General features: G+C 51.8%; 11 protein-coding genes across 12 annotated transcripts; 6 read left to right on the top strand and 5 right to left on the bottom strand.

The window, feature by feature from the left end:
• Positions 1-373: 373 nt before the first annotated feature.
• On the bottom strand, positions 374-1,003 carry AAFC00_003214 (mitochondrial 54S ribosomal protein mL43; the record flags this gene model as incomplete). The annotated part of the gene is made up of 3 exons (XM_069342657.1): positions 374-665; positions 807-889; positions 965-1,003. The coding sequence occupies 3 exons, from the start codon at positions 1,001-1,003 to the stop codon at positions 374-376; spliced, it is 414 nt and encodes a 137-aa protein (XP_069199163.1).
• Positions 1,004-1,323: 320 nt separating this feature from the next.
• AAFC00_003213 (uncharacterized protein) lies at positions 1,324-2,757 on the top strand (the record flags this gene model as incomplete). The annotated part of the gene is made up of 5 exons (XM_069342656.1): positions 1,324-1,349; positions 1,405-1,643; positions 1,706-1,833; positions 1,894-1,990; positions 2,090-2,757. 5 exons carry the CDS (start codon positions 1,324-1,326, stop codon positions 2,755-2,757), a joined length of 1,158 nt encoding a protein of 385 aa, XP_069199162.1.
• Positions 2,758-5,603: 2,846 nt separating this feature from the next.
• AAFC00_003212 (60S ribosomal protein uL4) lies at positions 5,604-6,971 on the bottom strand (the record flags this gene model as incomplete). The annotated part of the gene is made up of 4 exons (XM_069342654.1): positions 5,604-6,366; positions 6,427-6,577; positions 6,690-6,784; positions 6,862-6,971. The coding sequence occupies 4 exons, from the start codon at positions 6,969-6,971 to the stop codon at positions 5,604-5,606; spliced, it is 1,119 nt and encodes a 372-aa protein (XP_069199161.1).
• Positions 6,972-7,849: 878 nt separating this feature from the next.
• On the top strand, positions 7,850-8,953 carry AAFC00_003211 (uncharacterized protein; the record flags this gene model as incomplete). Its single annotated transcript, XM_069342653.1, has 2 exons — positions 7,850-8,376; positions 8,422-8,953. The coding sequence occupies 2 exons, from the start codon at positions 7,850-7,852 to the stop codon at positions 8,951-8,953; spliced, it is 1,059 nt and encodes a 352-aa protein (XP_069199160.1).
• Positions 8,954-9,076: 123 nt separating this feature from the next.
• AAFC00_003210 (uncharacterized protein) lies at positions 9,077-11,750 on the top strand (the record flags this gene model as incomplete). Its single annotated transcript, XM_069342652.1, has 3 exons — positions 9,077-9,932; positions 10,005-10,062; positions 10,112-11,750. 3 exons carry the CDS (start codon positions 9,077-9,079, stop codon positions 11,748-11,750), a joined length of 2,553 nt encoding a protein of 850 aa, XP_069199159.1.
• Positions 11,751-13,357: 1,607 nt separating this feature from the next.
• Positions 13,358-14,704, top strand: AAFC00_003209 (uncharacterized protein; the record flags this gene model as incomplete). Its single annotated transcript, XM_069342651.1, has 1 exon — positions 13,358-14,704. The coding sequence occupies one exon, from the start codon at positions 13,358-13,360 to the stop codon at positions 14,702-14,704; it is 1,347 nt and encodes a 448-aa protein (XP_069199158.1).
• A 743-nt stretch (positions 14,705-15,447) lies between these two features.
• AAFC00_003208 (uncharacterized protein) lies at positions 15,448-16,787 on the bottom strand (the record flags this gene model as incomplete). The annotated part of the gene is made up of 2 exons (XM_069342650.1): positions 15,448-16,634; positions 16,694-16,787. The coding sequence occupies 2 exons, from the start codon at positions 16,785-16,787 to the stop codon at positions 15,448-15,450; spliced, it is 1,281 nt and encodes a 426-aa protein (XP_069199157.1).
• A 1,521-nt stretch (positions 16,788-18,308) lies between these two features.
• On the bottom strand, positions 18,309-19,805 carry AAFC00_003207 (uncharacterized protein; the record flags this gene model as incomplete). The annotated part of the gene is made up of 1 exon (XM_069342649.1): positions 18,309-19,805. The coding sequence occupies one exon, from the start codon at positions 19,803-19,805 to the stop codon at positions 18,309-18,311; it is 1,497 nt and encodes a 498-aa protein (XP_069199156.1).
• Positions 19,806-20,267: 462 nt separating this feature from the next.
• AAFC00_003206 (uncharacterized protein) lies at positions 20,268-21,590 on the top strand (the record flags this gene model as incomplete). The annotated part of the gene is made up of 3 exons (XM_069342648.1): positions 20,268-20,553; positions 20,613-21,467; positions 21,532-21,590. The coding sequence occupies 3 exons, from the start codon at positions 20,268-20,270 to the stop codon at positions 21,588-21,590; spliced, it is 1,200 nt and encodes a 399-aa protein (XP_069199155.1).
• Positions 21,591-22,777: 1,187 nt separating this feature from the next.
• AAFC00_003205 (mitochondrial 54S ribosomal protein uL1m) lies at positions 22,778-23,842 on the bottom strand (the record flags this gene model as incomplete). Its single annotated transcript, XM_069342647.1, has 3 exons — positions 22,778-22,870; positions 22,934-23,498; positions 23,574-23,842. 3 exons carry the CDS (start codon positions 23,840-23,842, stop codon positions 22,778-22,780), a joined length of 927 nt encoding a protein of 308 aa, XP_069199154.1.
• An 868-nt stretch (positions 23,843-24,710) lies between these two features.
• On the top strand, positions 24,711-26,482 carry AAFC00_003204 (uncharacterized protein; the record flags this gene model as incomplete). 2 transcript variants are annotated; one of them, XM_069348072.1, is made up of 4 exons in its annotated part: positions 24,711-25,054; positions 25,123-25,271; positions 25,350-25,717; positions 25,781-26,482. In XM_069348072.1, 4 exons carry the CDS (start codon positions 24,711-24,713, stop codon positions 26,480-26,482), a joined length of 1,563 nt encoding a protein of 520 aa, XP_069199152.1. The 2 variants fall into 2 exon arrangements, with proteins under 2 accessions (XP_069199152.1, XP_069199153.1); XM_069342646.1 differs by having other exon boundaries at positions 25,329-25,717.
• Between the last annotated feature and the right edge of the window lie 302 nt (positions 26,483-26,784).

Below are 26,784 nucleotides of genomic sequence, written 5' to 3'. Positions count from 1 at the left end.
GACCAATACAAAGCATGAAGTAGTCTTGGTGTATCAACGGTTGCGATGCACGTCAATGGCAGGGCAGAATTGTGATGTAATCGGAAACAAAAGCTACATAAGGTACATGTCACAAGACAGTCGGAGTGAGAAGCAGCATTCGTGACGGACAATACAATAGTAATACATTTATCGGCAGTCCTGCCTGTGCGATTTGAGTTTTTGGTCCTGTCCCCGATGCAGGTATCCGGTATATATACATGACACGATGAGAAGCAAGAAAAGAAAGTAAACGCCTCTCCAGATGCACTATAAGTCCCCAAGCAGAAAAGACACACCCCAACATCATCTCCAGATCCCATCTCTCCCTCACGTCTGTTAATTTTCTACCTCTCTAGATACTCCACTTGTTCCCATGGAAAGGATCCCAAATACCCCTCACAGACTCATTCAGTGACTTGACGGGTTTCGTGACCTTCTTCAGCTTCTCGCCACTGGCGTCTCTGAGCAGTAGCGCCTTTTGCAGGATCTGGCCTTGCTCGAGGTTGCGCACGCACACGGCCTTTTCCCGTCCGTTGATATAGGTTCCTTTGATCACGGGGTGTTTTCGCGGGCGCGGCGACACGGTGATTTCTATTTGGGGATTCTGGGCTGCGAAGCGCGGGAGGGTGTTTTTGAGGAAGGAACTGTGTTGAGTGTAGTCATTAGTAGTGTTCTGAGTCTTGGTCCACTTTCTTTTCTGGAGGATCGTTCTCGTGGAAAGGCCCGGTCGGTGTTGGCTGCTTTCTGAACGGCGCACTGGAGGCGGGAGACGGAGAGATTCTTACTTCATGCCCTTGGATGATCCGGCCCAGTCGCAGTAGTGGAAATCGAGACGCTTGCATTGCAGGATGAAGGCGCCCACGCCGTTCTGTGTCGCGGCAAAAAAAAGACAAGTCAGTGAATGCCGGGAAAAGGTGTGTTTGGTATATTCAAATATATGTACCTGGCTCTGGGCGGTCTTCTTGAGTGCTTGTAGAGGCATTTCGTCGTTGACTGATGTGCGGCGATGATGGGGATCAGACGTGTCTCTCTATATCTTTTTTATGATATGCTCCGAAGCAGCACGACCAGCCAACATCTCAAGTCTCGCCCTCGGCGGCGGCTCCTGCCGAAGGAGGAATGAAGTTGGAGTTCCTTCCCGTTCGGCGTTCAAGTGCCAAGACAAGCGAGGGCTTGCGACAGCCGGGGCAGGAACAGCAGGCAAGCAACCTTACTGCTACTTTACTGTCACTTACGACTACTCTGTACTAGCTGACCTTCCAATCCATCTGTTCATTACTCTGTCTCGGTCGCAGCAGCAGTATGACAGACAAGCTCCCCCCACAGCTGTATGTGCTTTAGTGTTTGGCATTGACAAACACTCACTAACTCGTGTCCCTCTAGACTGCAGCTGTTCGCGCCGCGTCCAGCGCTGCGTTACCTCCCTCCCTCCGACCACGCCCCCGAAGATCGTCGCACTCACAAAATCGAAGGAGTCGCTCAATTCCTGCAGCATGTGAAGGAGGAGGCCTGGGATGACCACTATCAGCCTACCGAATCCTGGCTACAAAGAAAAGACAGGGAGAGATTGGAGACTTTGGAGGCTGCTAGATACCGCACTGCCGAGGGCTACAAGAATGACTGTACGCCGAAACCTACACATGCCAATAGATCTGGATGAATCGCTGATCGATTTCACTACCAGACAACCCAAGAGAAGATCCAAACATCAAAGGCGACCCGCTCAAGACTCTATTTGTCGGCCGTCTCAACTACAACATTGACAAGAGAGATCTTGAGCGCGAGTTCGGCCGTTACGGTCCCATCGCAGACGTACGTCTCAAACAAGTCTCTGGCTATCTCTCTATATCATTTTCTGACCATCCTACACAGATTCGCATCGTCGGCGACGAGCGCAGCTCAGACCCAAAGAAGCAGAAGAACAAAGGTTATGCATTCATCGTATTCGAGCGTGACAGTGACATGAAGGGTAAGATACTAACCCGATCCCCTTGCCCAGCCAGCTGCGCTGTCCTATGCGCTTCGTGAGTATGCCAATTCATTGTCAACTGACACACTACTCGTCTAGCCGCCTACAAGGATGCCGATGGTCTGAAAATCAAGGATCGCCGTGTCCTGGTCGATGTTGAGCGTGGCCGCACCGTCAAGGAATGGAGACCGAGAATGTACGGAGGTGGTCTTGGCGGCCGTCACTACACCAAAGCCATGCCGACGCGTCCCATCACCTCAGCCCCGCCGGCCGGTCCTGGAAGCTTCCGTCCTGGAGGCGGCTTCAGAGGAGGCGGTGGCGGTTTCAGAGGTGGCAGAGGAGGAGGCTTTGGTGATCGCGGTGGCTTCGGTGGAGGAAGAGGAGGTGGTGGCGGCGGCGGCGGTTACGGAGGGGGTAGGGGCGGCATTGGGTACCAGTCCAACGGCTTCGCTCCTGAAGGTGCCCCCTCTGGTCCAAGAGGCGGCTTTGGAGGTGGCAGAGGCGGTGTCGATCGTGGTGGCTACGGTGACCGCAGTGGTGGCGGCTACGGCGGTGGCCGACCGTCTTACGGAGGAGGTGACTCGTACGGAGGCGATCGCGGCGGAGGTGACCGTGGTGGAGGTGGAAGGTACAACGACAGACCTCCTCGTGACTACTCTTCTGGAGGCGGCAGTTACCGTGATCGCGACCGCGAATTCGACAGCCGCAAGAGACCTTACGAAGGCAGCGGCGGGTATGACGACTCTCGCAAGCAAAGGCGATACTGAGAGTCAAATCTCTCCCTTTGGACGATTGCTTTCTTCCACGAATACCCGGATCGATGGATTCTGCTGCCGCGATTTTGCTCTGGCTGTCTGTGGCACTACTGTTCTTACTCGACTTGCAACAAAAAATTGCTGAGGAGTGAACTAACAGAGAATGCGCAGATGAAAAGGCACTCGGGACATTTCTCACCACTCGATCAACACAAAAAAGGAGAAAATACACAATACACACAAAAATCATTAAAAACATCTCAAAAAGGTTAAGGAGGTACAGAGTTCCCCCGTCTTCTTCTTTTTCATATCTGCAGTCAATCAATCAGTTTATCGTTTGAACCCTATCAATTGGCGTCAAGGGTAAGAGTAAGGTATCTACTCAGGATTGCCATGTGGGTAAAGACCAAGAATAGCAGACGAGAGTTTCTTGAGGATTGGAAGACGATCCCAGTCATCAGCGATTGCACGAAAATTGGGCGAGAGATGATATCACTTTTTTACCTTTGCTGCCCCGCAAATGCAAAAAGGAAAAAAAATGGTCAGAAGAAAGGTTTGGCAGGGTACATGAACAAAGACGTCGTTGCTCGCTGCTTGTGTAAGAGATAGGAATGAAGTGGGATCGGCTGGTACACCACGCATGGGCGCGCCATGGGGCGAGAACCAAAAGCGCGAAAGGGACAGAAACACATGGCTTCTTCTTTTTTTTTGTCATCAGTTTCTTTTCCTATGGATCGAATAGCGTTGCTCTTCGCATCCTTCTTTTCTGATCCACACTCTGCCCTTCTGCGATGGAAGAGGAACGACAAAGGATAAGTAAGGTACGTAAGAAGAAAAGAAAAGTATTGCCAAACCCCTGGGTGGCTCGGAAGGCGGCGAGCTTTCGAGAAAAGTCCAGTCAGGCAGATTTTCGTGTATCAATATTCGTCGCGCTATCTTCCTTTCCTCTCTTTCTATCATTTGTACATGTCTTTACTCGTGATATCTGCTCTCGACGTTATGTAAAGACGGATCAATAATGCTCTCAGAAATATCTCGCGATGCGTTGCGCTGCTAGCTCATATTGCAACCATTCACAGGATGATCTCAAATACTGGACTTGGTCATGCGATTAGACGAAGACTCCAGTCCTTCTTCTATTCTTTCTGATTATCTGCTTCCTTCCCTTGATGAGATGGATTGACCGAACGTGGTTGATCAAGTGCTTTCAGTCGCCTGCCTTGCCTTTATCTTACCTTGTCCGTCCTCCTCTCTTCAATGCTGTTCAATCAGCTTCCTGTTCTGCTATTCTTTCGGGACCTTGGTGTGGAAACTGAGATGCGAAGACTGAGACGAAGGGTTTGTGATGTGCTAGATGAGAGGAGACATTTCTTCCACGCCGTCTCCTGCTCCTCCTCCTCCTCCTCCTCCTCCTCCTCCTCCTTTCTTGTGTTTTTCGCGCAATGCTGTTGATGGTCGAAGGAGTGGAGGAACTTTACGCTGCAATTCTATGTTCTCAGGTGGGTTTTGTGGGACTTTTGTGATCATGTATACATATGCAGGCGTTATACATATTCCTGCGACTATACAAGCATGCATGCATAAATCCATTCAAGCATTCACTCGGACCATTCAACCACTCACGCCCTCCACTCGCTTCTGTAGATGTAGCTTGGATTTGTTGCACCGTCGAGTCCTGTCTGTACTCTCTCTTCTACCTTCGATGTTTTCTCCGAAATATACCCTGAATACAGAACAGGTGGATGGACCTCGTAGCAAGGTGACTAGATAAGTGGTATAGATAGATGCCCAGACAAGCCAGTTGTAGAATATAGCCGGGTAAGTAGGCATGCATGCAGACACCTTATAGAGGTAGAGACCCGAAGCGAGCACGTATGTAATCACGTACCTTAGGTAGACACCTAGACGACCAGTCAAGCGAGCAGGCATGCAAGTATGCATGATGTGACAAAGTCAGTGAAACTTGAATTATCCTTCTAGAAGACTGAAAATAAAGAGTAGACATGGGTTCTCAGGTAGACTGCACAGGTATACGGCCCGGAAAGAACGAACATATGATTCGATACAAGTGCTATACTGCTTTTCCTTGATTGCTCACGTGCGTAAAGGGCGTATAGGCATTCGTGTAACCGACCAAGGTAAAGCTCAGCCGACTGATCAAAAGAGATTAGAAGCGAATCTACAGGTCTCGAGTAGACTACTTCTGGTCTACAGGTCCTTTGATAATGACTTGGTTGTTTGAACGAAGGATCATTGAAGCGATGTACGGGATACTGTAAGACTGATGGACGTGTACTGTACTGTATATCACCTAGATGGCTTGATGTTTGCAGTACGTATCTTGGACAGATGAATGGAGATGTCTCAGAAGGATGAATCGACTCATGCTAGACGGATGGATGTACTCGTTCTACTTCGAAGTGATGTGTACCTTAGCTGAAGCAGAACAAATGGACTAAGACGCCGAAAGCTACTTTCCGTACCCTATTGTACCAAGTGTACTTTGTCCTGTCTTGAGTAGGCGGGAACGATAGTCACGATAGAGAAATCAAGATGGTCAAGTAGACTCGACAGAACAGGGTCACTGATGCTTTTGAAAGACCGAGTCTTGTTCAGAACATGAGACGCGACAGGTTGGAGACAGAGGGGAAGATATAAGAGGAAAAAAGGAGATACGTTATTTGTTGGAAGAATTTCTTTTTATTGGGAAAAGGATTATTCATTTCCCCTCCGGCTATTACACAACCGATTTTTTCACCCCAGAAAAAAGAAAAGCCCAACTCATGAAGAAACGACAAAATGCTGCCGCTACTGCAGCAAGATGGAAAAATGACAGGCCCACACCGACCATATCACTCTTAGTTCTCGTGAAGGAGAGTCTTGAAGGTCTCGTCGACAGCCTTGGGCTTGCCCTCGGAGATCTTCTCCTGACCCAGACCAGCCTTGGAGAAAGCCGAGGCGTATGGGTTGAGGCGGAGAAGGATCTGCTTGTTGCGGAGAGGGTTCTTCTTCTGGACGTGGTGGCGCTTGGTGATGGCGCTGCCCTTGACGGGGCGGAGGACGGCCTGGACTTCGCTGCTGTTGATGAGCTTGGCGATGTCGGGCTGGGCGACCGAGTTGGAGGGGAGGAGGAAGTCCTTCTTGAGGGCGGAAGGCTCGGTGGTGGAGCCGTAGACCTTGTCAAGAGCCTGGAAGGCAGATGAGGTCCAGACGATGAAACGACCGATGTGACCACCAGGGGCGAGCTGGAGGAGGTTCAGGCTGTAGACGGGGGAGGTCTCGACACCGGGGATGTTGCGGAAAGCGCGAACGAGCTCCTTTCCATCCTCGTCGGGGTTGTAGACGACGAGGGGACCGCGGCGCTGTCTGTGGCGGCGGTTTCTGAGCTTACCCTTGCCGGCGCGGAGCTTCTTGGAGGCCTTGACCTTCTCGACGTCGGCACCAGCACCGACAGCCTTCAGGAGAGCGAGGGCGGCGGAGGTCTTGGCGACAGCGGCGTTGGAGAAAGCGGTCGAGGAGATGACAAGAGGAACCTCGGGGACGGTGGCGACCTCGTGGCCACGGGCAAGGAGGAGAGCGGCGCTGGAAGAGGCAGCGATGGCGGAAGCAGTGGCGAAACGCCTGGAGGTCGAGGTTAGTCAATTGTCTTTGTGGTGCGTCTATTCGAATGGAATTGCTCACTTCTGGCCAAGGTTGATCTTCTGGTGCCACTTTCTCCAGACCTTGGTAGGGGCGAACATGCGACCGGAACGGCACATGTTACCGAAGGCAGCCTGACCGGCACGGTGAGTACCACCACCGGAGACACGGGGGATACGGGCGACAGCGCGACCTGTTGAGCGCACAAGTCAGAAAAGAGTGTCCGAGTTTTGCACCTTTGCTATCCTTGGCGTTTTGCCTGCTGCAGAAATCGCAAAAGGTGTGGCAGATTTGGATTCACGCACCAGTTCCCCAGGACTCAGCAGAGGTCTGGTGACCGGCCTTCTCGCTCACGGCGTAAGGCTGTCTCTTGTTCTTGGCCATGCCAGTGTGGACCGACCTGCGCTACATCAGCCATTGTGTCCTTGTGTCTCTTTTTCTCGTCTTTTGCCCAGAGAGGGCGGGAAAAGTGCGTACTGGACAATGTCAGGGCGGATGGGAGCCTTGAAGACATTGGGCAGAGGGTGGCTGGCCTCGCTGGCAGAGCCATCGGCCGAGATGATGGTAACGGTGGGCCTGGAAGTCATTTTGGCCGTGGTTGTCGGATTTCGTTGGGCGTCTCGAGATGTTCCAAGGTGGCAGCGAGAAGGCGCTCGTCAAAGTGTTGCGAATTTCGTCGCTTCGCTTGTCGGAATTGGCGCTATTCCTTTTGTGGGTGGGGAACTCTTGGCGGCTCCACTCTTGTGCTGCCTTGCACTGCGACTGGTCATCGACCCTTCGTCCCTTTGTCGACCCTCCCAAGCTTCACTCACTCCCTCACTCACTCGCTCGCTCACTGTGCCTCTACTGCAGGCTCACAGGTTCATTATGATTCAAGTCAAGGTAAGGAACATTGGAATAGTGATTAGGATACTGTAACCTCGTATTGCTACACCTCTGCTCTTCGCTGCACCGCCATGCTCAAGGATCCTCGGTCCGGTTTCTGTAGAACTCATTGCCAAGTCCCTTCTTTCGCAATAGAGAGACATCCGCGCGCTTGCCTGCATACGAGCGCCGTCTCCAATAGGCCCATCACCGTAATGCTCCGCCCACAAATCCAACCTACGTCTCTCTTTAATTGCACATTGCACTTCTCGCGTTCAAGCTTATATCTATCCGGTAAGCAACAAAATGCTGCACAAATGGCAGCACAGCTATAGCCGCACAACCGTAAGTCTCAACCACGCAGATGGCTCATGTCCACTTTATCGTATGCGCCACCATCAACTGCGCCATATCTTTTCCTTTTACTGTTCCTGTTTGGCGCTTACGTGCAGGTCTCTGTCTCTATGTCGAGATCAGAGGAGCAAAATGTTAGGTTTAAACTGTCTTCGCCCGTCGCTGGGGTGTACCCTTGCTCCTCCTATACTACATCGTTACTCTGTCAAAGTATTAGTTTGAGGTTCACAATTGCGACTTCAAAGCAATGGGCTTTCTGAAACTGCCCACTAAGTCTACAAAGCAAGATATAAGGATTGATGTTCGACAGTCTGACGAGGAGCGGGAAGTGTACTCGTCTGACATATCACTTCCACATATCGAAAACGAAAAGAGAGGTTTACGACTCCATGTGTTGCCGCGATTGAGGCAGTATCGTTCCTGGAAGCCTCTGACGCAGGAACCTTACTTCCTCCTTCCTGTTTGTCTCGCATCCATCGGCGTCGTTCTGTCTTTACAAATCCTCCTTCTTCGCAGTCAGCGGGACAATGGTATTATATTCGCTTCGGACATCAACTCTCTACCTGCTGGACAGACGTTTTGCTACCTTTACCTTCCAACAATAGTTTCCCTGACTCTCGGCTTCACGTGGACCTGGATCGACCTCGATATAAGGCGTTTGCAACCCTTCTGGCAGCTGTCCCGGTTGGAAGGTGCGAGTGGCAAAGATTCTATCCTCCTCGAATACCCAGTTGACTTTGTTGCTTTCATACCCTTCAAGGCTTTGCGAAAACGGTACAATTACCCTTGCAGCTTTTGTGTATTTACTAACGGTGTCAGACATTGGCCGGTCTTCTTCGCATCACTAGCTGTGGTCCTGATTACCTGGGGCTTAACGCCGCTACAATCTGCCATATTCGCCACCGAGACAGTGATACGTAACTCGACTCATGCTGCAGCCGTCTCGAAAGAATTTCTATCGCTCGCTGATCAAGGCTCTCTTTTGACAAGCTCGTACACTCAATCATGTTACAGCATTGCCTGGCAGAACGAAACCCTCCCTCCTTTCATGAGTCGCGACGCGATGCTGGCCCCTTTCGGATTCACCGAGACACCTCCCGTGATAGAGAAATCAGAGACCTGGACCGCACATACTCGGATGTACTCTGTCGATATCACTTGTCATTATGCACATTTTGTGGATGGCTGGTGGGTCAGCAATAATGGCTGTCGTTACATGACTGTCACCCCACCCACCGTTCGACCTGGTCAGTACGAGAGCACTTATGTAGGCTATTGGTATGAAGAGAGCATGGACGAATATCTTTCCCAGTATTGTGGTCAACAGAACAATGGAACCTTCCTCTTGTAATGGGCTAGAGGAAAGAGGGAGACAACCGATTCATTGCGGCCACAGCCAAGTGCAGCTACAACATTGTACTGCGAGTCGTCCTACTATCAACAGGATGTTATCGCGACTGTCGTGCCGCCAAAGATGTCTGTAACACAAGTCACGCCCCTCGGTGCAAAGCAGCCATTGCCAGCTGATCTCTTCAACATCACCAATTTCGAGTGGAGCATGAGTGATGGTTCTGAGAAATTCCAGAATAGAGGAGCATATCCTCCATTTTCGGACTGGCCGGATGCATCGAGGCGAGTGGAGTACCTGGATCTCGCCTCATACTATGGAGACTATATCCCAGCCCTTACTGGATTTGCAATCGCCGCTTACCAACGCCCCGCGAAGGACTACATGGATGCTGATCTGCTAAGAAAGTCTTACCAGGCTGCGTACAGGTTACTCTTTGCTCGTCGCCTTGCGGATGTACTGTCGCCAGATCTCGATCACTCAGACAACCGCAATGTGACTCGGACTTACCAGATCCAAGCAGTTACCCTCGTTCCAGCTTTCGTGTATACAGTCGAGGCTCTGATAGGGATTACAGCTCTGTTCGCCTGCGTGCTGCTGATCTTCTCATACACGACAGGTAGCAATTTACAATCTGACCCAGCCAGCATTGCATCGCAGATGGCTTTAATTGCTGATGATTCTACATTCCGTCGATACATCGGAAGGTATGATCAGGCTAGTGCGGACGACGTGAAAGAAGCATTTGCAGACTCTCGCTTCAGTTTGAACAAGCATACAGGCTCCGAACAAGACCAACCATATGGGCTGAAATCATTGACGCATCCGTCCGGAGAACGATCGGTTCCACGTAAGATCGTCCCTGCAGATCGACTACTTCCCAAGGAATATAGATGGTTCTCGGGACTATCATTTCTCTTGACACAAATTGGTGTCGTTGTCACACTATCTTGGGTGTTCACACGAGCCAATGCCATCAACGGTGAGTGGGCCTGCCATACATTTAGACCATTCATGGGTCGACTACACTGCAAACTCTACTGAACACTCTCAGGCTTGCCGTTGCCCTCGTCATCTGTACTTGTGAACCAGCTGGTCAAAAATTACATTCCGTGAGTACTCGGTGCTTGTGTTTCCATACAGATCACTAAGACGTTCAAGGATGGCTGTCGCTGCTTGCTTTGAGCCGATATGGGTGATGCTGAACAGGCTGTCATGTATGCTTCAGCCGTACGAGCAACTGCGCAATGGCAGATCTCATCCTCGCAGCTCGCTGAACATCGACTACAGCTCGCTTCCATCTCAAGCAGTAGTTGGAAGAGCGGTACGCGCGGGGCACTTGTCCCTTGCTATCATCTGCACCATGGCACTTTTAGCCAACGTACTCTCGATCACTTTTAACAGTATCTTCGTCGAGGATGTGGTGGAGACCAAGAAGGCAACCACGTTCGAGCAACGCCTGAGCTTTCCAATCAATGGGTCCTCCATTGGGGTTGACATGTACTACCCTGGCACCGAACAGGCATACAAACCGTACTTTGACCCTTTCTTCATGGCAATGTCAAATCTGACAGCAGGCACTCCACGACCAAAGTGGGCAGACGAGTCCTTCTTCTATCTTCCTTTTCAGCATCAGGCCCTTTCCGAATCCAACACGATTCAGCAAGCTGTTACGCACGCGATAGGATCGTCACTTAGCTGTGTCCCGCTCACGCACTCTGGTGGGAGCAATTACAGCTACAACTATGAGCATGCACAAAGCATTAGCTTCAATGCATCAATCTTGTTTCCCGCTTCGAAGCACCAGTGTTTTACAACAACTACAAGTCAGATTATCCGTGACAATCCGCATGGCAGAGCTGCTTTGGAGGTATTCATGTTCAATTCTGGACACGCAGACGACACTACCAGCAGCAGTAACGAAGCGTGTGCTAATATATTGATCGCCGGCTGGATTCGAACAACCGACGCATCTGTGATGCACAACACGAAAGACGGTCTTTCCGAGGAGATGTGGTTAGCTTGCAAGCCAACTATGACTGTCACAAGTCGAAAGGCCACAGTGGATCTGAGCGGCATTCTTCTGAATTCAGTACCGGTCAATGATACTTCGGATTCAATCGCGAGCATGTTCCAGCCTAGCAGCACTGCTCTGGTGGCTTCGGTACATCGGGTTCTAGGCCAATTTGATGCACACATCCGTCCAACCTGGCACAATGACACCTACCCTTCTGACTTTCTCAACTATCTTATGACTAAAACCAGGAATAGCTCAGACTTTCTAAATCCGGCATTGCCACCCCCTTCTTTCGAAGAGGTAGCGCCTGCACTGAGCGCGATCAACGCGTCTTTATTTGCGATCATCCTAGCCACGAATCTGGAGGACATCCTGCAACCAGTGCAGCACACGGTTCAGGGGTTTAGTATCAGCCCTGAAAGTCGCCTGTTCGTATCGCGATCAATGTACATTGTCTCAACCACAATATTGGGTTTGTACATCGTCTCGACAATACTTGTTTATACAAGAAGGCCGTGGAGAATATTGCCGAGACTGCCGACCAATCTAGCTAATCAGGTTGCCTACTTTGCAGCCAGTCACGCCGTGGATGAGCTCAGCGGTACAGCGCTGATGACAGAGACGAATCGTGTCGCGCACATCGAGAGTATGGGAAACAAGTATGGCTATGGTCGCTTCTTAGGCATAGACAGTGGCAGATTACACGTTGGTATCGAGCGAGAGCCGTTGGTCCAACGGCTGAGGAGAAGCGACTTGCGAGAGGAGCAGGCGCTTTTCCAGTGACGCGAAGAGTCCATTGCGGGAATACCACATTTCGGTACGACACATACCTATACCATTATTCATTCATGGACCACCCCAAAAAAAATCGTAGGCCTGTTGGCGCTACCGTATGCATGTAAGGTCTTGGTTTTCTGTTGTGATTGGCGAAGCGACCATTGTGGCTTACTTTTACGTCTAGGCATGATGTGCGCAGTATTTCGGCCTTCCTAGTACGTCCTCCTAGTACCGGGACGATTATTCTCTCTACACCCTGTCTTCATGCATTGACTTGCATGTGCTGTCACGTACTGGTACCTTACCGTTACAGAAGCTCGTTCTCTAGCTTTTCTTAAGCGCGTCTTTTCATGAAACGTTCAGCGCGTTTCACGGTGTTTCTCACCCCGCAAATACTTTGCCACTTATCCCTTAGTCCCACCGCCACGGGAGACGCGATTCAGTGGATTTACTCCGGCTAATGGAAGAACACTGTGACTATTGGACAAGAGGTATCCAACAATACATGTTGATCATCCACTCACAGTGCTACAAACAATATTGAGATCTCAGTGTCCGATTCACGTTACTTGATTAACATCGGCAATGCTTCGTCACGGTCTCGTGCCGTTGATCCCACACACGCTTGGACATACCACTGTGCCCTTAGCTTTGTGATGGCGGTCTAGCTTTGTAATGGCAAAGTCGAAAGTGTAAGGGAGAAACTCCTGCATCTGAAAGCCGTTGGACAGGACGTGTTGTTACTCCTTTTTGGCTCCCAACTCTGTTGCCGGTCCGAGCAGTAGCGCCCCTTCGACCATGCCGTTCCCCACTACGAGCTGCAATGGCCTACTCAGTTATTGTTGACTGGTCCAATTGCTAGACCAGAACTGATGCGCAGCAAAGACTATGCTGGGGAACGGGTGTCTGGACGTCCCAAGCGTTCAACGACCATGCATGCATTGTGCAGATGGAGTGTTCTATACGGATCATCGGCCGAAGGCGAACCCCCTACCTCATGGTGTGCTCTTAAGTATAAGATGCTATATTCCTCTGCTCACAATTTCCTTGCCTGTATACGTTGTCTACTCAAATCACCGTGTATATACCTCACCGCCAGGCGCGGCCTTACAGTCTTTAAGTTCCGAACCAGCGGACTAGCCATTCTTTCAGTGAAATCACAGGAATCCCAGAATACTCGACATTGCTTACCCTGGTAAGTCACAAGATGACCTGCGCAGTAGAAATGCATCCGTAGCACTTTTCTTCACAAAGCCTTGTTTCTTCGAGTCTACTCCTATTGTCAATCATGTTCTATCTCACCTTCTCTATTCCTCATGTTTTCAATCATGTCACACAATGTCATGCATCTCAATCGTTTCAGCTATGGTATGGGTGTGTTAATACCTGAGACTTGTCTATCACGTACTTTCTTAATCAAAGTCTCATGAGGAGGATCTTTAAGAAGGTCTAAGACAATGGCAATTTTCTAATATCTTCTTTGCAGATCTTCTGAAATTCTATATACTCTCATTCACAGTCTACTACATATTCGCATAGCTGGCCTTGCGATACGACACTGCTTGTATCACTCTCTCGCTTTATAGCATTTACCATATCCTTATCACTCGAAGATGCATTCTCAAGGAGTTCTTCTTGCTGGCGTCTGTGCCTTGATCTCAGGCGCCCGATCTCACATGATCATGAACACTCCCACGCCTTATGGCGCAAAGACTCTCCAGACCTCACCTCTGAACGGAGATGGTTACAATTTTCCCTGTCAAAGCGGATCTCGAACGGACGCCTTCGATGCTGAGGGTGCTTCTAACCCCATGACGGTCGGCGAGGACAACCCTCTCAAGTTCACTGGTAGTGCTGTCCACGGTGGTGGCTCTTGCCAGCTCAGTGTCACCTATGAGTATCCTCCTCCTGCCGACAAGAGCAAGTGGAAGGTCATTCACAGTTTCATCGGTAGTTGCCCAGCAAATGCAGCAGGCAATCTGCCCACCAGTGCCACTGACGCAGACGGTCGTCCCTCTGGCCCGATCTGCACAAGTCCTGACCAGACCGAGTGCCTCCCGACTTTCAACTTCAAGATCCCCGAGGGCATGAAGAACGGTAACGCAACTCTTGCATGGACCTGGTTCAACAAACTTGGCAACCGTGAGATGTACATGAACTGTGCACCTATCTCCATTTCCGGTGGCTCAGACGATGACACGTTCTTCAACTCACTCCCGGAAATCTTCGTCGCAAACATCCCTGGCGAGTGCACCACTGAATCGGGCGTGATGTCTTTCCCGAACCCTGGTGACCAAGTCACCTATGGTGAGGCTGCCACCCCCGGTGCAAACGGCGGCTGCCCAGCGCCAGGCTCTGGCTCAGGCTCCAGTGGCTCTTCTTCAGCCACTGTATCTGCCACCTCCTCTGCCGCCGGCTCTGGCGCAAGCGACATCCTTCCCCTTCCCTCGATCTCGCTCGGTCTCTCCGCCGGTCTTTCGATCACCTACAGCGCCGTCCAAGCCGCGAAGACCTCCGCAGCAGCAGCAGCAGCAGCAATCGAGCCCGAGACCTCCGCCGCCGCCGCCGCCGCCGCCATCGAGACTCCCACAGCAGCAGCAGCACAATCCACCACTCTCCTAACCGCCTACAGCGCGCCGTCCTCGGCACCCGCCGCCGCCGCCGCCTCAATCAGCTCAAGCAGCGTCTCCAGCAGCGACACCAGCAGCAGCAGCAGCAGCAACGGCACCTGCGAAGCGGGCAAAGTGTCCTGCCCAACGCCCGGCTCCATCATCTGCATCGGCGCCTCTCAATTCGGCCTCTGCAACATCGACAACTGCGCCGTGCCCGAGGCTCTGGCGGCCGGCACGACGTGCGCGTTAGGCGTCATCAGCAAGCGCGATCAATACGTGCGCCGAAGCAGCCATCTGCACCGTCGTCACGCCGGGCTGCATGGGGGGGTCCATCAGCACTCTTTCTAAGGATGGCTTTTCGCTGTTTCCGTGTTTGAGAGTGCTTGGGAGTTGGGAAAAAGAGGAAAGAGAGGAGGGTCGCTGCGCGACTGGGTTGATTGCTATAGATACCTTTCTTGCCTTTTTTTGGCTGTTGCATGCTTGCAAGGGGGCTTATCTGCTTGCTTGCGAGGGGGCTTGCTTTGCACATATCGTACGACAGTCGGACATTTATAGAGCTGTATATATCTGTATATATACATTCGAGATCTATGCACAGGCATATATACATGTCTATGGTCCCAGCCCAAGGCACAGAGGGACAGATGTTAGTCCAGACGCATTTCTGAAACTTGCTCGGTTGTTGGGATATATATAACGTTACCTTCCTGCTTGGAGGTTTCTCGTGCTTTTCGTAATCTGTTGTTCCATGCATAACATGTGTTGATGGTAGTGAGCTGAGCAATAACGGTGGTCACATGGCTGCCTAGGTAAGCCAGGCTGGATGTCTGGGGAGGTTTTGGTCTTCGTCTTCGAAATCTTGAATCGCTTGTTTCACTTATTCTGTTTTGTTTCACTTTCCATCCAGCGCACTCAGAAAAGACTAGAAGTTGGAAAAAAGAACGATGGGTCTTGGATCTTCGTTCTGTAATAGATATCTAGCCAAAGTGGATTAATCTATTCCAACTGACAATGTCTGCGCTTGTGTTCTTGAGCGTATATGTATACGACTGGCTGTTCAGAGAGTATAGAAGTACAAAAAAAACAGCCATCTAAATGTTCGACGACCGTCCCGGCTGCGGGTCCAAGAAGCCGTTGATGACAGCCGTCATGAGCTGGTTAGCAATAGCCGTGGACGGAGGCAGGCGCAACGAGCCCTCCTTGTACCCCGGACCCGCATCCTCGCCCAGCGCCGACGTGCCCGTCTTGAGCGCATCCTTGACCTCGTCGAATGAGAACCACTTTGCGTCCTCGAGCTCAGGATCATTGCCCAGGTCGATCTCCTCGCCGTCGCCGGGCACGCTCTGGCCGATGGCGCCGATCATGAGGTTCGCGGGGTACGGCCACGGCTGGGTCGAGTGGATGACGACGCGGCCGATGTGCACGCCTGCCTCTTCCCATGCCTCGCGGCGCGTGGCTTCCTCGATGCTCTCGGCGGGCTCGCAGAAGCCTGCTAGCGTCGAGTACCAGTACTGCGGCCAGCGCTTCTGGCGCCCGAGCAGGATGTGCGTGTTGGCGTGGTTGACGATGGCCACGATGATGGTGGGGTCGGTACGCGGGAAGGAGATGTTGGAGACGCCTTTGCGCGTTGCGCAGGGTGGGCGCGCGGTGATGTTCGGGTCGGCGGACTGGGAGGTCGTCACTTGTGCTGAGGAGGGCAGGTCTGCGAGGTCGGTCGGGGGGCAGACGCGTTTGAAGCCGCCGTTGATGGAGAGGGTCGGGTGGCCACATTGTGCGCAGAAGGGGTTGCGGAGGTTCCAGTCGAGGAGTTGGCGGGCCTCGGCGTAGATTGCTGCGTGGCCTGCGACGAGGTCCATTGCGCGACCGGGAGCGAAGGAGAGGCCCTTTTGCTCTAGGTTCTTGAGAAGGTCCTCACATGCGTCCTTGACGCTGTCTCGCGGCGTGACGTCCAATGCGAAGTAGGGAGCTCCATTGATCGAGGATCCCTTGTGTTCGTACTTGAAAGCATCTTTGACGGACTCATCCAGGCCCAGAAAGATCATTTGCGGTATGTGCTTGGTGGAGTTGTACTGTCCCACCATTTCGTCTTCGGGCTGCTGGTAAGCATCTCCGATGATGGGCTCGACATCTCTATACTTGACAAATTCAAGAGCAGTCTTGTCTTTGATCAGAGGGGAGAGATCCCTGAGAGGTAATATCAAGGTGGAAGGATGCCTGAGGGCGGACGAAAGGAATCCACTATCGCCTCTGAGGAAACCAAAGCGATTGAGGGGCGAGCCTGGTCAGGCATTCAGTATGATTGATCGCATAGAAATAGAGATGAAACAAAAAACATACCGGCAAAGTAGTTGGCTACTTCCTTGCCGAATTTCCTGCTCAACATCGAATCGAGCGCTGGGTGTGCGGGTTGGGGGAGATCTGGGATGGGCATGACCGCCGCTTGCTTGACGGTGTTTATGTGATACGGTTTATGATTATATGACACAACAAAAGTGGTGACGACAGGGAGACTCTTGATATTGGCCCTTGGTAGCAGACAAACAGACAGACAATTCAATATGCACAGTCCAAGAGAAGAAAAGACCAGACCTTTTTTTTATATACTTGAGACCCGAGATGCGTAGTACAAAGTATTGTAGTATCGATACAGCGATATGCTGCCCCTCCAAGCCACCTGCATCCATTGGTAATCAATCAATCAATCTGGCATGAATGAATGCGCTTCAATGTACGTCAGCACCGAGGCATAAACAGCCTGCCCCAAATGAGTCAGTTTCGACATGAATCCCCAGCATCTCTGAATCATGTCTACTCCTTGTTCCTGTCTGCATGTCTGCTGTCAACTTTCACATGCATTATTATCTCTCCTCCATCTCCCAAAGCCAACCCCATGGCCTCCTACAACCCCGCCTACGACCGCTACGGCTCGTCGTACAACAACTCGGATGCCAACGACGACGGCGACGATGACGATCTAGACACGCTCCCATACCCCGAAGAATTGCCTCGCTCCGATTTCTTGGCTCCAGACTTCGATCCCCAGACTTACCTCTCTACGCTGCACAACAGACACCAGACCCTCGAGGATCTGCGGTCGGATCTGCGTGCTCGCTCGCAGCTGCTCTCCCGGGAGCTGCTGGATCTGGTGAATAGCAACTACGAGGACTTTTTAGGGTTGGGGTCTACGCTGAAGGGTGGTGACGAGAAGGTCGAGAGTGTCAAGGTTGGTGTGCTGGGCTTTCAGCGCCAGGTCGAGGGCGTCAGGGGTGTTGTTGCCGCAAGAGAGAGGGAAGTCAAGGGGCTGTTGGATGAGAAGAGAGTGATCCGCAAGGACATGCTGGTCGGCCGCAAGTTACTGGAGATTGACGATCGATTGGGAGAGCTGGAGCGGCGCTTGATGATTCAACAACAAGCAGCTGTGAACGGGGACAAATCATCTGCGAACCACGATGGCGACGAGCATGAATACGAAGAATACGACGACGACGACGATGACCAAGACGAAGACGGAGATGGGTCTTCGTTGTCCTCACAGGCTCGGCCAGCTGATGTGCTGGTCGCCAGACTAAAAAAGCACGCCCAGCTGTACCTGCTGCTTCAGCACTTGGTCCAACAGGTTGGCGCATCGCACCCCTTCATCACAGCACAACAGGCACGAACGACGCACATACGAAAGACTCTTCTGCTAGACCTGGGTGCAGCTCTCAAGCAAGCCAAAAAGGATGGCCGAGATGCTGCTCCGAGGACGCTGAGGCTGACGAGCATCTACCGTGCACTCGGCGAAGGTGAAGAGTTGATGAGTGTGCTCAAAAGTACCTGACCTGGCCCTACTTGGGGCGCTGGCCTTTTTGATCCTTTTTGATCGTTATATGAGCGACCTTTACCTTGAATTAGTCTAGCACTTGCGCTCCTCGGGCGTTTTGCGCAAGTCTTGATCCCAGACAACCAAAGATCAGAGCAGTCCCTGCTTCAGCAAATCATAGTACACCTTCTCGGGCATGACATTGCCCTCTTGATCCTCCATCTGCACCACCTGGTCTCCCGCATTCTGCTCTGATTTCTTGTCCACCTGGATCTTCTCCCACAGCCTCTTGGCCTCGTCGATGCCCGTGATCTCTCTGAACAGCGTGGAATTGGTGATTCCCAGACACTTGAGACCGTAGAGATGTCTGGCCTCGCTAAAGTGCTTGTCGAAGGCTCGGCGACCCATGTAGACAAAGTTGCCGCAGATCTCGCAGGGAAACTCGACCCCCAGACCGTGCAACTTGTACAGCCAGAAGGGTATGGGCTTGCCGTCCCAGGCAAGCGGCAGCTTGAGCGGATTGTAGATTTTCTCTTCGTCGTCGTCGTCGTCTTGGCCGTCGGCAGGGGCGCCTGTGACGCCCGTGGCCTCGGCATACAGAGCCTGCAACTCTTGCTGGCGCTCCTTGTCCGTCATTCCCTGTTTCCGCTCGACGTTGGCGCGCGTGTCTGATCTCTCCGTCTGCATGGCGGCGGCTAACCTGCGCGTCCGCCACTCTCGCTCCGCGATCGCCCTCTCCTTCAGACGCTGTCCAGACTCCTTGATGTCGATGCCGCCGTTGGCATCTTGGGATTGCGTGCGGGCCTTGCGTGCCTCGGCGTGCTTGATGTGTTTCTTGCCGGCCAAGTGAGACTTGTATATGTTTTCATTCTTGAATTCCTTTTCGCAGTCTGGGCACCACACGCCCTCGCCAGTGCCCTCTGTTGCAGGACCGTCGACCTCGGGCTTTCCCGCTCCTTTTAGCGACCAACCAGGCGCCTCGTCCTTGTCCCAAGCCTCTCGGAACTCCTTGTCGAATGAAGCAAAGAGCTTGTCGAGATCTTCGAGCGGTCTCGTGCGTCGCATGAAGCCTTCCAGATAAGCGCACAATGCGCCGAGGTAGTTGAAGTACTGGTCCTGGGTCTTGTCGGCTCGCGGGATGGCGTCGAATTTGTCGAAACTGTCGAGGTACTGCAGATAGGTGATGCGCTTCTTGAGGTTGGGCAGGTTGACGTAGTCCTCGTGTAAAGACATCATGTCGAAGAAGCGGCCGAACGCTTCCTCGCCGGTGAACATGGTGTCGATGTGCGAGGGGAAAGGAAGGACATCTCCGACAGCGCGGCGCTTGTATGCGCGTTCCAGATTCTCCACGGGCTCATTGGGATATCGCTTGTGGAAGTCCTTGACGGTGTTGAGCTGCTTGTAGAATTCGTCGAACTGGTCGCCGGTGGATATTGATTGGATTTCTTTCGTGCGTGCCTCGGAGTCCTTGTAGATCTGAAGAGCGCGCTGTGATTGTGACTTGATGCGGTCGAGGAACTGGGCCATCTCGTGGTCTCGGGCCAAGCGATCTCTGATGTGCCTGGGTTCTTCGAGCATGCGATCGCTCACCGCTTGCTCGAGGCGCTCGAGATCCTCATGGACGAAGCGCAAGTCTTCGAACAACATGGCGACGGAGGCGACGGAGGACTAGTCAAGTGCCTCTTCGGAAGGCGATGCAGAAGAAGAAGCAGCAGAAGAAGATGAGAGGAAATCAGCCTCGTTATGCGCGACGCTCAGGAAATGAGACGGCGCGATATATTTGAGAACCAAGAGCAGAGGGGGCAAAGTGAAGGTGGAGAATAAAGATATACAGTAGGTATGAAGAACAAATAAGTCCACACATGTGTTGCTCGTTGTCCTGACTAGGCAAGAACGGACAATGACGGTGGCCCGAGCGTCGCAGCTACCTGAACCAGCACCAAATCTAATGCCAAGCTTTTTGATTCAATTATGCGGAGAGTGTCAGAGCGGGAAGGTACAGCACAGTACTTGCCTATTCGTGAACATTTCCCATCACGACTGCTTGTATCTTATTCATCGCAACTCTCATCCCACACATCGAGAGGATCAACCTGTCTAACCGCAATCATGGCCGACGGAATCGACAGAAAGCAAGATGAGCGCATGGAGTTCTCCACCTCCAAGGAGGTCACGGTCGCGCCCACCTTCGAGGCCATGCACCTGAAGGAGAATCTGCTACGAGGAATCTACGCCTACGGATACGAGTCACCATCCGCAGTCCAGTCGCGTGCCATTGTGCAGGTGTGCAAGGGTCGCGACACCATTGCTCAGGCGCAGTCAGGAACGGGAAAGACGGCCACTTTTTCCATTTCTATGCTACAGGTCATCGACACAGCCGTGCGCGAGACTCAAGGTACGCATGCGCCATTGACTTGCCTTTGTCGCAGTTCCACCCTAACATTTCTACGACAGCTCTCGTCCTCTCACCCACGCGTGAATTGGCCACCCAAATTCAGTCTGTCGTCATGGCTCTGGGCGACTACATGAACGTTCAGTGCCACGCTTGTATCGGAGGAACCAACGTCGGCGAGGATATCCGCAAGCTGGACTACGGCCAACACATTGTATCTGGAACCCCTGGTCGCGTCGCTGATATGATCCGCCGTCGCAACTTGCGCACTCGCAACATCAAGATGCTGGTTCTCGATGAAGCCGATGAGCTTCTCAACCGTGGTTTCAGAGAGCAAATCTACGACGTCTACCGTTATCTGCCTCCTGCGACACAGGTTGTCGTCGTTTCTGCCACTCTCCCTTACGACGTCCTTGACATGACGACAAAGTTCATGACCGACCCAGTGCGCATCCTCGTCAAGCGTGACGAATTGACCCTCGAGGGATTGAAGCAATATTTCATTGCTGTCGAAAAGGAAGACTGGAAGTTCGACACGCTCTGCGATCTCTACGACACACTCACCATCACACAAGCCGTCATCTTCTGCAACACCCGCAGAAAGGTCGATTGGTTGACCGACAAGATGCGCGAAGCCAACTTTACCGTGTCTTCGATGCACGGCGAGATGCCCCAGAAGGAAAGAGACAGCATTATGCAAGACTTCAGACAAGGCAACAGCCGAGTTCTTATTTCGACCGACGTCTGGGCCAGAGGTATCGACGTCCAGCAGGTTTCTCTTGTCATCAACTACGACCTGCCCAGCAACCGTGAGAACTACATTCACAGAATCGGACGCAGTGGTCGCTTTGGCAGGAAGGGTGTCGCCATCAACTTTGTCACCAGCGAAGACGTGCGTATCCTGCGCGACATCGAACGTACGTATTTTCTTCTTTTTTTCCTATTCATCATTCTTCTCGTTTGCTTACCGTCAAAAACCAGTCTACTACTCCACTCAGATCGATGAGATGCCCATGAACGTGGCCGATCTCCTGACCTGATCGAACCTGGATCGGGATTCTGGAAGAAAGGAAACACTCAAAAATAGATCCGCGCCTCGACCAAGACACGACACGCCGTGGCAGGAAGGTAGAGAAGATGCGAGACAGGCCGAATCACTCGGCGAATGTGGTGGAGGAAAGGGCTTGTAGCCAGAAAGTGAGTGATCTCGCCCGTCCCTGGATGAAGACTTGGACCGAATTGACGATGCTGACGGGATATGCACAGTTGGAATATGATGATGAATCGCACTTTTTGGGGTGCTGAGGCAAGAAAAGCTTCGGTTTTGGGACCGGATCCTATCAAAATGTCCATCTTTGGATGGAGAGCAGCAACATACCCTGCACGAGATCCAGTTCGAGCGAGTACAGCGCATATGGCTGGATGGAATCCACAAGAGAATATCTGCAGTGGACTTATCACAGAAGCTCCGAAGAAAATAAAACCAGCTAGTGTCCTTATAAGTCCTATTATTTCATGGATTATTCGTACTTTGATTGATGAACTGCATGCATGCGTGTGTGTATATGTGTGGTGTGTTCGGAAAGCGAGGTGATCGCGGGGCGACCCTGTCTTTCTATCCAACAACTAAGCCAATCTCTTCTCCTTGGTTGCATAAACAGCATATTCTTTTGCATATGATATAGACCTCTCCAAGCGAATTTCTTTAACGTATAGCCTATAGGTACGAGACGAGTCGAATTGACTTGAGTTGAGATGTGGTTGTCCATCATGTATTGTGCTAGTGGATGAGACGTCTCACGGTTTTGCGGCCTTGGTGCACGACCGAGCCTGTTTCATCTCACTTTATTTCCCCGAGGTCATCGTGTGCACTGCACCACACTGTGTGATATACGTCCAATGCTCTGCATGCTCGAGTTACGACCTGCCCGTATGTTGTACTATTTTGGCCAGTAGATTCCGGATAATCTCCCTTGAAGAAATGTTGCTGATTTCATCGCGAACATGAAAAGGCAGGTGCAAACGAGGCAGGTCATGCAGGTCATGCAGGTCATACAGATGGCTACAATGAGACAAAACGTTGCTTGTCACTTTTGAGAAACGACGTCGATGCCGAAAGAGACAAAAGGGAACAGACACAGACACACAAGAGTTACACTGCGACGGGAGGATTCGTTGTATGTGATGGGTATATGAATGGTTTATTTGTACAGTGAACAAGGTTATTTTACAAGGTCGAAAGATCCTTTGTCGGGATGGACTCGGGACCTCTGAAGTCACCGTTCAGACTCAGGCCCGGTCCGTTTGTTGAGCTGAGGACCTACAGAATGGAAATTAGTGAGGTGTTGCATGGAATGGTAATGGATAGAAAGAAGAGACTTACGACTTCGTGAATGTCCTTTGCGATCCTATCGCTCAGCGTAGCCATGTCCTTCTTGACATTATCAATGAAGCTCTTGATGTTCCTCGACAACTCCTCGGGCGTCATGCCCAATTGACCCACTGCCATCCTCACCACTCCCAAACGCTCCCTGTACTCGCTTGCACCGACCATGTCCGTGACACTTGCTCCGACGTCCTTGACGACAGTGTTGGTCTTTGCACTGGGCATGAGACCTCGAGGACCGAGGATACGACCGAGACCGGCCTTGTTCATCTTCAACAGCGAGTCCTGGTGGCAGATACACCTGTCGAATTCTATCCGGCCGTCCTTGACTGCATCGAAGATGACGTCTTCACCGACGAGAGTGGCGCCGGCCTTCTTGGCTGCTGTTGCGGCGGCCGAGTCGGGAGCGCAGATGACTGCGATGCGCAGATCTGTCTTGACGGGATGTGGCAGGCGTATGCGGTTTCGCACGACGGGCCCGTTCTTGAGTGATTTGAGGCGGAGATGTAGTTCGTACTTGGATGAGGTGGGAGCACGTCCTACTTCGACTGCGCGGAGGTATCTTTTGAACTGTCAGTCTTTCTGCCGTTGCTTCTGTTTCTGCATCCTCCTCGGATGGTGGTGGTGGTGAACCTACCGCATGGCGTCCACAAGAGGAAACCGGATGGCGTCCTTCAAGTCATAGTTCAGATACGTCGTCCTGCTCTTCTTCTTCCTCGCAGACGTCGGTAGATCCTTTCGCTTGTACTTTTGTGCGTTGGCGCTCTGCACGGCATTACGCTGCTGCTGTGAGTGAAAAGGCAACAAGAATGGCGGAGGCAGCTGCATCTTCGATGGCCGCACCGCCGAGGCTGGCGACAGCGCCGACCGTGATAGTCGAGAGAGACATGTTTTGGAGGTGGCCATGTCGATGATTGACTGACGTGGTTGTGTTGCACCCTGGCGAGTTCTTTTAGTTCATTTGTTGCTTGCGACTCTGCTCTGGACTTTGCACTTTCACACAAAGTTCCCGAGGAAGGCGGCGGCTCGGCCTGTCGCGAAAGGGAAGGGACCACTTCTCGGCGTTTGCCGTCACCTCCGCATTCTCACCTTAAGGTAAGGTGTACAAGCACTCGCTCGCTCTAATGCTGTTCTAAACACAGGCAACCTACCGAACACTGCCGCAGACTCGAATACAAGTACAGAATATTCCACTAAACAGACTTACTGCCACACGTACTAAATCTCCATGGATTGAAAAACCCAAGATAGCCTTTTCGTTGTTCACCCTTTGTCGTGTAAGCGAATCATGCACACAACCCACCCCAACAAAACCATGGCTGCCAATACTGCTTACCCTGTTGTCAATCATCCATACATACCTACCATCTCATTGAATGATAAATCATAATGGACTACTGCTCTCTACCAATCTTACAGGAATCCATACTCGCTCGCGTAACTCAAGCACACCTCGTCTAGAGAATGTCCAAGATACGACCGCTTACGTGGCACGCTGATTGGCTGCTCATCTTACTAGGTAGTCTAGGTTGATCTCAAGCCGTTCGCTTTGACCCAGAGCTAAACACTAGGTCGATGTGGGGGTTCGCACTCTATATCAGATGGGGCATGGTACTGTAAGGTACAAATACAGTACATGGGCTACAGTAGGTCATAACCTGGGGCTGAGATGGTCATGCTCTGGTCCATAAGCGACTGAAATCCATCCATTAGAGAGACGCTTTCTGCGCCCATCGAGATCATTTTGTCTACGTCTTTGCTTATATCTCATCTCATGGCGATACTGAGTCTTGTGCCTGGAGTCGAGGCATTGACTGCCTCGCAGCCGTCCGTCCTCACTGTTCTGTCTGTATTCTTTGGCCTCTGCGCAGCATATCTATATCTACGTCCTGCCTTTGTTCGTCCCAAGGGAGCACCGCCACTGCTTAAAGAAGACTGGCCAATTATTGGCACTCTCCGCTTCTTCACGGGTCGCTGGGACTTCTTCCAGGAGGCGATCGCGGCATCCAACACGGGCAGTTTCTCCTTCCATGTGGGAAGCAAGCATGTCGTCGGTGTTTCCGGAGACGAGGCTCGTAAAACCTTCTTCGAGGCCAAAGACCTCGATTTTCTAGAAGGGTAGGATTCGAAGATCAGAATATGTCATGCGCATCTGTGAGGGAGTGACTGACACATGCATGCGGCAGCTACGCCAATCTGCTCGCTGGCTCACCCTCTCCTCCCAAGGAGGCAGGAAAGGAGGAGGCAGCCGAGGGTGCAGCCATAGACTCCAGTGATCCTAAATGGTTCCTGATCCGTATTCTTGCCTTTGTGAAGGGAGATGTCATCAGAAAAGGTACCGCATGCTCGTAGGCAAGCAGGCAAGCTACAGTTCATACTAACCAGTCCCGAGGCATTCCACAACTCCTGGCAGACACGAGAAAGAGCATGGAAATACTAGCAGCAGATGATCGAGGCGTCACAGATCCTTTCGACAGCATCTACAAGATCGTATATCAACTTACCATGAGGACTGTCGCTTGCAAGGAGATTGCCGAGGACCCAGCCATGTTAGAGAAGACGCTACATCTCTATGAAGAGGTTGAGAAAGCTGCTACGCCGACCGTTGTCATGTATCCCTGGTTGCCTTCGCCTGCGAAACTCAAGCGAGTATGGGGCGGCGCGCAGCTTTACATGATCTTCAAAAAGATCGTAGACGATAGAAGAAGCACCGGCCACAGGGTCGATGATGCTCTTCAGTTCTGCATGGACGCGGGCGATGACATCAAGTCCATCATCACTGTACGTATTCCCCATCTTAAGATATGTGACGTTCAGCGTTGCTGACAGATTCTCCACGCACAGTTTGTGCTGGGAGCATTGTTCGCCGGCCAGCTCAATTCTGGGATCAATGCTGCATGGGTCCTGATTTACCTCTCGCAAAGCCCCGAATGGCAGGCACGTGCTCGAGAAGAAGTCGAGTCTGTTGCTGCCAAGTACGATGCAGATGATTCGAAGCCTCTATACGAGCGTCTGTCTTCCGTGCCAGCCGAAGCTTGGGAGTCGGAGTTCAAAGTGCTGGAGCTGTGCCTTCGCGATAGCATTCGCATCCAGATGGTCGGAGCCGCTTTCCGCAAGAACATCTCCGGAAAACCTGTCAAGGTCGGTGACACCTTGGTACCGGACGGCAGCTGCGCCATGTACCATACAGGCAACGTTCACTTAGACCCAGAGATCTACCCAGAACCATTGAGATGGAACCCTGGCCGATATTTGGACCAACCTGAGAACAAAGGAAAGCCGCACACTTTCATTGGCTGGGGCGTAGGACGACATCCCTGTCCTGGCCAGCGTTTCGCTAAAGTCGAATCGAACCTCATCACTGCGTTCTTCCTCGCCTATTTCGACTTTGAATACTCGGATTCGAAAGGTAATACTAAAGACGTGAAGCCGCCACCCGTCGATTTGAACGGCCATTCCGCGCATAAGCCAAAGGCCCCTTGCTACCTAAAGTACAAACTCAGGGAGGCCAACGTAAGTCCATCCCTACGCGAAAGTGCAGCTTAGAAACGAAGGCAGCTCGATATTGCCAAGGAAAGCATCTCGATGTTAGTTTGACTTGGGTTCATACACAATCATTCATACGTATCCTTCGGACACATCAATCACAATGTCCAAGGGGAACGTTGATGGAGGACTGTTCATTGTGCCAAAGCAGTTGCGGCTCTGATCATACATACCTGAGTAGATCAGTCTCCAGGCACTAAATGCAAGGTCAATCCTTTAGCATTCAGAGTGATTCGCTTTCAGATGTTCAAGCAGCCTGATACTTCGTACTAGAACTCTATGTCAATAAGATAGTGCTCGAA

Source organism: Neodothiora populina, assembly GCF_041146345.1.
Source record: "Neodothiora populina strain CPC 39397 chromosome Unknown canker_contig_15, whole genome shotgun sequence".
Lineage (NCBI taxonomy): Eukaryota > Fungi > Ascomycota > Dothideomycetes > Dothideales > Dothioraceae > Neodothiora > Neodothiora populina.
Note: the sequence above shows the minus strand (reverse complement) of the source record. Positions and strands in the feature narration are given on the sequence as shown.